This window comes from Lasioglossum baleicum, unplaced genomic scaffold, assembly GCF_051020765.1.
Source record: "Lasioglossum baleicum unplaced genomic scaffold, iyLasBale1 scaffold2000, whole genome shotgun sequence".
Lineage (NCBI taxonomy): Eukaryota > Metazoa > Arthropoda > Insecta > Hymenoptera > Halictidae > Lasioglossum > Lasioglossum baleicum.
In genome coordinates this window covers 1,503-10,980 of record NW_027471059.1, presented here as the reverse complement: position 1 = coordinate 10,980, position 9,478 = coordinate 1,503, and the positions used below count along the sequence as shown (strand labels likewise).

General features: G+C 31.1%; 1 protein-coding gene across 1 annotated transcript; it reads right to left on the bottom strand.

The window, feature by feature from the left end:
• Window positions 1-3,143: 3,143 nt before the first annotated feature.
• Window positions 3,144-9,003, bottom strand: LOC143221157 (phospholipid scramblase 2-like). The gene is made up of 6 exons (XM_076446669.1): window positions 8,844-9,003; window positions 5,725-5,823; window positions 5,408-5,625; window positions 3,473-3,628; window positions 3,243-3,404; window positions 3,144-3,170 (listed from the first exon to the last, which is right to left on the bottom strand). The coding sequence occupies exons 1-6, from the start codon at window positions 9,001-9,003 to the stop codon at window positions 3,144-3,146; spliced, it is 822 nt and encodes a 273-aa protein (XP_076302784.1).
• Window positions 9,004-9,478: the final 475 nt, after the last annotated feature.

Genomic DNA, 9,478 nt, shown 5'->3' with positions numbered 1-9,478 from the left:
ACAGCGCTCCAGAGACAAAGCAATACGCGATCATTTTCTTCTTTTATTCGTCCTATAGACGTTCTTGATACATCGAGGATCTCTTTCTTTGTTTTTTCTTATTTTTTCTTTTTTTTTTTTTTTTTTTTAAGTAAACTAACCCTCATCTTCATATTTTCTGCAAGCTGAAAAGGACCCATTTTGAAAAAAGAATATAAAAAATAATTTTCGAAAAATTTATAACGTGAAAACGTAATGTCGTTTGGTCATGTTTCTAAACATGAGAAAAAATAGAAAAATAAAAAGTTATATTCTAAAAAAATAGACAAAAAAAAGACAATTTCTAAAAGATAATGGAGCGTTTTTTTACGCACACAGTTTTGTCATGTGGAATAAAAAAGAGGACAAATTTCATCTCCTAATTGTTAGGTAGGTGTTTTGGTCCTCGATGTACTAAGACTTTTTTACGCTACAAGCGCGTCTTTAGAGTTCCATGTGGAGGCGACAGAAGCTTCATTCGTAATGAAATGAATTCTAGGAAATTCTAGCTTGTCTAGAGATTTAAATATCAAATCACAAACATATTCAGTTTCGGATGATGTTGTCTAGGATTGTTATTGTGAACAAAGACTTCTGCACGTCTCCCCGGTCTCAACTCCTTTACATCTGCGTTATTATTATTATTATTATTAATTAATTAATTAATTAATATTATTACCGTTATATTATTATTATTACTGCTACTATTATTATTATTATTACTATTAATATTATTATTATTATTATTATTAATATTATTATTGTCTCTTACGTTGACTCAAGTTCCTTCCTGTCAGTCTGTACGAACAAAAAAGAATGCAAAAAAGATCAGCTTGTATTATACGTTACATGTAATACGCATTATTGTATTTTCAACAGTATTTTAATTTTGTTTCACCCTATTTTCTTTCTTTTTTTTTTCTCTTCTCTTTTTCTAAAGTCATGTAATCCAGCATGTAGAAAAAATACAGACAGTATTCTTTCATTTTCTTTATTATTCTTTTATTCATTTTGTCCATAACCTTTTGTTTTTTATAATCATATTAATATTTATCTGAAGTATCTTTGTATCTGCACCGTGTTACTCCGTAAAAATTCTTCAACGTTTGTAATAACGTCTAACGAAGGGAAAAAGGCGAGTTACATTGTTATGTGTGAAGTTTGCATTGATCGAATAGGTCGTAAGACCTTCCGCTTAACACGTTGAGGACGCTTTGGATTTTTGTACAGTGTGTTCCACACGAGAAATCAATTTCGATCCTTTTTGACCTATTTTCGTACATGAGCAGCGTTTTTGCTCTGGACGAAAAAAGTCGCGACGTTTGATATAAGTATAAAAGATGAATTTGTATGGATGAAAAGACAAGAAGCATTTTTCCGAGAGTACTACATTGTCTGGATTTATTTATATTGTACAACATCTGAACTACCGTCGCTGTAATATCCTTCACGACTTTGTTGGAAATCGTGAGTAAACAATTAGATAAACAATTTTTCAATTATTTTATCTTTTGAAGGAAAAAGCACTTATGTACAATAACAGAATTAGTAAAAACTTTTGTTATCTTCTTTGTAAAAACTGATAAAAAATAATGACAGAATGGATCTTGGTATGTTATGAAATTCGGAGCTACAACAAAGAAGTTTGAGCCTCCATTTTGAAATCTAAATTCAGCGCGTGAATCCGGTCCTTGATGTGTTAAAAGAACACGAGTGCAATGTTTGAAGCATCTCGACGACCGTTTTCTAACGTGTGTGTACGAGGGATTATTACACATATTGTTTTTCCATTCTCATTTTTTACTAAAACCAAGAACATCTGCGACGAATATAGCATGCTATGTGCTGCAGCTGAAGCGGTAACAGCTCCACTATCAGATGTATGAAGATGTGAATTTAAAACACGAATAAAAAGACATACATAAAAATATGTTTCTGTTTAATTAACTTCACTCCTTTTGATATCTTCAAACAGAAATAAAAAAATCTTTTCATTATAAATGTAATTGCATCTTATAAAAAAAGAATTAACCGCTTCGTGAAGTTTTGGATAATTAAAATATTATGAGAAGATGGAAGAGATAAAAGACAACAATAATTATTGTAATAATTATTAATACCATTCAAAAAATACACAAAAATATAAGGCAAATATTTACAATTTGAAATTACAAAACATGAGCGTGTATATATATATATATATATATATCAGTATTATATATATTAATCACATTGTATATTAAATTAAAAATTTATAACTTTAACTTGTAACAGCAATAGTACTTTGTGCTTATGATACTGAGAATACACACAGTCTTTTAGCAGTTAAATAATAGTTCAATATTAATAGTTAGTAGTTGAGGAACAATAAAAACTAGCTCCTAAAATAAATTAAAACTCTCCTAACTCATATACATATTTGTATTTTTCTTCATTCAAAAAGCATGGACTGTAATCCTTATTTCGTGATACTGTGTTAAATCTTCACAGTTTAGACTATATATATTTTTTTTTAAATGGTACTTTGGCAATTAATTAAATTAAATATTAAGGCATCAGTGTTAATGTTGTACTTATAATCATGTGTAAACATGTATCCTATTTCAAATGTGCGTTTTCATATTAAAAAATTATGCTATCTCAAGAGATTGAGAATATAAAAAAATTGCTCTTACAAAAGTTATTTTGTAAAAGAAAACACATTATGTGGTATTATCATTATTTTAAATCGATTGGAATTTATCCAAAAATAGTTCTCAAACTTCCCATAAACGCTATAAAAGATATAGAACAAATTATAATTGGAAAAACTTGTGAATTGCAACAAATGAAGATATATTTCGCAGAATGTTGCTTCATTCTGACCTATATCACATGATAAGTGATTATTTTATCTAAAATAAAAAAAAGAGATACCATCTGATACTTTAGCATTATTAACGAATGTGCCAATAGAATATCAATCTATTAATTTTTTTTTTTTGCAAGAAGCTAGCAAAAGCACATTTTTTTTAAACTTATCAGATCTATTTTTTTTTTTTTTTTTTTTAATTTCAAAATATAGCCTTCTTTGAAAAAACGGGAAAAACTAGATTGCTTTAGAACAAAATCACTAAATTAAATTCCTACTTTTCTTCAAAGTACATGTAATCCTGAAACATATTTTTATAACATTAATAAATTTGTTAATGCTATTATTTAACTGAATATTCATAATAACTTACAATTAAAAGGCAGGCGCCGAGTAAAACAGACTTAATTTTAACATCTAAGTCTAGAGGAAAACTTATGCCGAAATTGTCAGACTCCGTGAAATATTCTCTAGCCATACCGGACCACTCTTTCTTAATTTCTCCAACTCTATGTACTCCATCAGCAGACTTTACCTGAAGAAAGAAAGGTAAGGAATTAAATGCTAATTAAAGAATATTTATATTAATATTTTCTATTTTACCTTAAATTTCACTTCTATGCAAAATCGAAGCCATGGTCCTTTTATAATTAAAACAGTTTCCCCGGATGCATCGCGAATAGAAAACGAAGGCCTCCAAAGACTCCAATTTTGCGAAACGGACCCGAGCAACGTATCCCCAGAATATACTTCTAATTCCTAAAAATAAACGAATTGTCTTTTGAAGTGAAAATACAATCTTAAAACTAGATTACCTCTTTATCGACAGTCGAACGTATATAGGAACAATAGTGACATCTTCGTATAGTATAACTATTTGAACAGTCTTTACGATCATCCGAGAAACGATAAATCAATATAAATTTCATATATTTCATAACAATTATAATTAATAATTCATTTAATCCACGAATGATTTTTCCAATGAAAAAGAATAATAGTTACGAAAGAAATTGTATTTAAATTAAACTTCGTTCAAATGAAGTCGATAAATTACTTAAATAATCTTTTTCTACAAGAGCTACGTATTTGCATTGAGACCAACGTTTATTAACCCTTTGTGACTCGACATTGGGAAATTGTTTCAAGAGATTTACACTTGAAAATTACAAAGTATAACAACAGTGTAAATATAACTGATTTTTAATCGAATTTTTTCCTTTCTTTGTTTATTTAAATAGCCCTATTTTTTAGTCGAAATAAATTCGAAATAATAAATTTAGAAACGTTAAGGACTACTGGTAAGAAAATTGAAATATAATAAAGAGTGCCATTTGGCACGGTTCTTATAAATTCCAAATAATAAATTTATAAACGTTAAAGGCTACTGGTAAGAAAATTGATATATAATTTATACTTGAAAATTACAAAGTATAACAATAGCGTAAATATAACTAATTTTTAATCGAATTTCTTTCTTCCTTTATTTATTTTATAGCCCTATTTTTTAGTCGAAATAAATTCGAAATAATAAATTTATAAACGTTAAGGGCTACTGGTAAGAAAATTGAAATATAATAAAGAGTGTCATTTGGCACGGTTCTTATAAATTCCAAATAATAAATTTATAAACGTTAAGGGTTACTGGTAAGAAAATTAAAATAAAATAAAGAGTGCCATTTGGCACGGTTCTTATAAATTCCAAATAATAAATTTATAAACGTTAAGGGCTACTGGTAAGAAGATTGAAATATAATAAAGAGTGCCATTTGGCACGGTTCTTATACGAAATCGAGTATACGAAGTTCTTTACCGCAAGCCGAAAGAACGCGACCAAAAGTGTCGACGAGCGGTGCTGGTCAAAGAATATCGATCGTGAATCGTGACCGGCTTTTCTAATGGGCGAGTAAGTTTTCGTCAAAGGTAATCGTCGCAGATGGTGTGCACGTGTGAAGAAAGTTCGCATGTTATGCGCACCGCATGTTCGAGAAACTCAAGCGAACGTTTTGCGAGCCGTATCTATTGGCCGCCATAAATAAAGAGGCAATTACGGTAACGCTGCTGGCGGACGCGTCCTTCATGAACTGATTGACTACCTACGTGACTGTACCCGGGTGAAATATGCTTGCGTTATACAATTGATATACAACTGTGAAGGGAAAATAAAAGCCGATTGTAGGTACAGGCGAATAAAAATGAAAAATCAAATTATTCCATCACAATGAACGATCTAAACAGATTTAATTAATCTGTCGATTAGTCAAAGAATATGATAATAGAATTTGTGAGGTTATACATTAAATATGATACTACGAGTTAATCAATTTTGATTGGAAGAGGAATTTAGGCAACTGATATAGGAATTAAGGTTTCGTATTATCATTAGAATTATCGAAATAATTATCAGAGTTAAAATTACAGATAAAAGACAAAGTAACGGAAATCTTAAAGTTGGTACGTTGTTAATTATCTTAATAATTTTATCAAACGTTCGCTAATTGTTTGTACTATGTTTGTAGGATGAAAAGAAGGAATTACCTGTAAACAGCAAGGACAACAACAACTGTCACATCTGCAGGGCCGAACCATACGCAAAACTTCTCTTCGGTTGCTGTCCATCACGAAAAATTCACAACTACGGTGCTGTCCCATGCAAAACCGCGCACATATTCCTGATTGTTCCGCAACGTAAAACACTGTCTCTCCTCTAATATTCATCACAAGATATTTATTTTTAGTCTCCCATCCGGTGAAAGCTGTAATCGTTGAACTAATTTATTGTTATATTATTGCAGTAAAATATGGGTTGTGTGATAAGAGAGATAATACATTGTCTTGAATAACATGAAACTAACCTTCTAGTAGTTCGACTTTTTGACGTACGAAGAGATGATCAAGGGCTATAAGGTATTCCAAACCTGGTGGACAGCTCGTATTCGGCGGTAACCAGCCACCTAGAGTACATAATATCGAAAACCATGTTTACCGAATTAATTTTTAATTAATCACTTATCGATAAACTCTATCGATTTTAATAAAATATATATATTATAGAAGGTATCATTTTGAGTACATATCTACATAAGCAACACTCGATTTAGTTTTCGAGTATCAGCAAAAATTTGTTGGTACTATTACAATGAATTTGCCTATATATGTGTATCCATGAGACAATACTTACAAAATCAACTCGGTGGATCTGATTACACGGCCAGCTGTACGTATATTTGTCTCATGAATACACACGCACGAGTAGAATTTAATCTACGAATACCAACAAATTTTGACTAATTTCTCGGAAATTAAGGCCGACAACGTGTATACGAAATAATTGCCCAAAACGTTATTCTTTATAATATATTTTAAAAAGTTTGGGATTCAAATTATGATTCAATTTTAAATTTGATTTAATCAAATTCAAAATTGAACTTCCAAGTAAATCTTGCCAGTTTCGTGTGATATAAAATCGTGAAATTTCTATCGCGCTTATTTTTTCTAATGAAGAAACTTTTGAAATTCGTTTTTACGAAATTTAAACGTTAATCAAGCGTGTAATAGAGTCACCTTTTTTCCTCATCCGTGAGAAATCTGGTATAGCCCTTCCTCTTTGACCGATATCTGTGTAACGTGTCTCTGAATAAAACACGAAGCCGTCTACGAATTTGTTGTATCTTTACCTTCCAGGAAGTTTCGAAATATTCAGACTCCATCACTCAGACACTTTTTTTCTCCACAAAGTAAATTCACTTTTACTTCCTCATAATTGTAAGAAAGATTTTCAAATATCCTATCGAGCTGTCTATCCGTATTTCAATATATACACACGTGTATACTACTATTAGCGTATTATACTATATTCTACAAACACGATTTTAACTTTCTCTCATTTTTCGCAGATCCCTCAACGTATGGAAGCTTAATTCACGAATTCGTTCGGTAGGAAAAGAAGCATCGGTAAAACTGCTACGACATACCGAAGTATTGGCAGCACTTGATGCACTAACGATCAGTTGTTTTCTCAAGTTTCTCCTCCTCGGCAAAATGATAAAACTTGTGTACTTTCCTTGGGACAGATTTACTTCCTTAGGCCGGACCGATTTTTCATGTTATCTTTGAAGATAAAGAAAACAATAAATACTTTCCCTTGGCTTGAAACGTTTCCAGCTCTAATATACGGTATCTTAAAATAATTTCAATTATCTCCCTAAAGTGTTGATTTTTTTACTTATTGTTGTTACTTTTCCAGATAACCATTCGGTTTGAAAAATAAAGAAGAAGACAATTGACAGAAAAACAGATATTTAATTAAAAGTTATCACTTAAGTATTATAATTATTTTTCTTCATCTATCTCAAAGAAACACCTCGCGAAATAAACGCTTATCTTTTTACAGTTTATCCAGCAAATACCGACTGACAAAATATTGCACTCCGGACGTCGTGTTAGAAAAATGGAACAGCAGAATTGAAGGTCTTCGTGTCGCCCAACGGGATTTTATGCAACATAATTATAGCCCTTCGTCGCTAGCAAATTGACAATCCACCAACGTATGTCCGGCTAGTCGGTAAATTGGCCAGAATATTATTTAATCTTTGCATACCGTTAATTAACCATGAATCACCTCAACATGCAACCGCACAACTGCCATTTCACTCTATAAAAACTCGGTTCAAACGAGACAGTCTTTCCCAAGGGATTCTCTAGTTACATCTCATCTCATCAAAATTTACTACTGGTAAGAATAAACGTGTTCTAAAACGATTCTAAGCTTCAACGTTCTCAATGTGCTTTTAATCCTAACTGTTCGTTTTTTCAGATGAATTTTATTTTCATTATCCACGTAGTGAAAACGGAAAAAGGGAAAAAAAAAAAAGAAAAATGACAGGAGCGGTGATAAATAAAAGTCTCATTGTAAACGGAATTTTCATATCAGAGAGGCTGCGCTTCTAGAGACACGCGAAGTGCAATAATCGCCTGACAACTCTGACCCTAACGTCGAATTCTTACATTCATCCGTAACCAGATATCGGAAACCAACTCTGAACATTAACTATTATATTATACATAACATTATTACATATAACATCACTATAATACCATTCGATTAACGAACATTTTAATTTACCGAATTTTATTTTATTCTACACTTGCGAGGAATTATAATCGTTCATTTGTTCATACCGAGAGAGAACATGGCAGCACCGTTCACGTAGAGTTCGTATTTACACGTTACATTTTTTCTCGATCACGAACGATTTAAAACAAGGACACACGCAGTCGACAGATAAATTTATCGATTCGCGATATATTTGTTAAACGATTTGGATATCGATCTAGACTTCTAACACGCGTACCGACACGAGCAGTATTTACCGCTGATAAGAGGGCGAAACTACAGGGACACGAAACTGGATGAGACTTATCCTGCATACGTGACGCTTCCATCAACGAAGACGACTATTATCTACTTACTGATCGTCACTTGGCAAACAGCGGTTGTATCGTGTCTCGTTTACGAACCCCGTCTCATACTACGTACTCAGATAATGTTAGTAAGTGATAAATTCAGAGTCGAGGTAACTACCCTAACTGCTAGAGAAGCTTTTTAGGTATTTAAGAAATAAAAGAAATGTTAAAGATCATATTTTATAGCATAATTTTTGCATCTAACATTGACTTTATTCGTCTTACGGTTTTAATCTCACGAATAAAGATTAGATTTATTTAATTAAATTTTGTTCAATGAAAACTTATTCCTTGTTTGCCTATTTTATATATATTGTATAATCCAAAATTATAGAATTTGAAATTTCAGTCCTGTTAGTTTCTTTTTTACTGAGATCAATTTCTATTCTTTTATTTTTCTTTCATAACAAGAAAATACATAAATATTGTTGGGTATTTTCACTGAACAATCATAATCATCTATACAAAAATTATAAAAAATATATTGTATATGTAAACAAAATTTTACCTTGAGGTGCCATTGGTATTCCAGGTTGTAGCATTCCAGGTTGTGGCATCCCAGGTTGTGGCATCCCAGGTTGTGGTATCCCAAGTTGTGGCATCCCAGGTTGTGGCATCCCAGGTTGAGGTATTGGATATGCACCAGGTGCAGTTGCCATAGGTTGCATTGTTGGAAACTGGGGATTGTGGTATAGGATAGGAGGAAGACATATTCATTGTTTCACCTAAATCAACAATTATTTTATTACTTATTTATAACAACTTTTATCTTACATCTTATTATAATAATAAAAACATTCCTAAATCAACATTACTTAAAAGCATTAAAAAAGCGTATGCTTTTTGAATTAAAAAAAAAAAGAAACAATTAAAAATACTAATCAAACTTCATTTCAATTTTTTTCCATTTTAATGATATAACTATATAATATATATTTGAATTCTTCCAGAATTTAATCACATGATTATATTTTTAGCGTTCAAGAAGTTTTACTGCGAAAAATATGTGCATTTTATAAAAAAAACTTACTGTACTACATAAACACTGATATGATTCTGTATAAAAAGTTTATGTAATTTCTCTTTACTTTGTTTACCCCTGTTTGATATTTAGGTTATGTTTGTATAAAGCACTCGATCGGT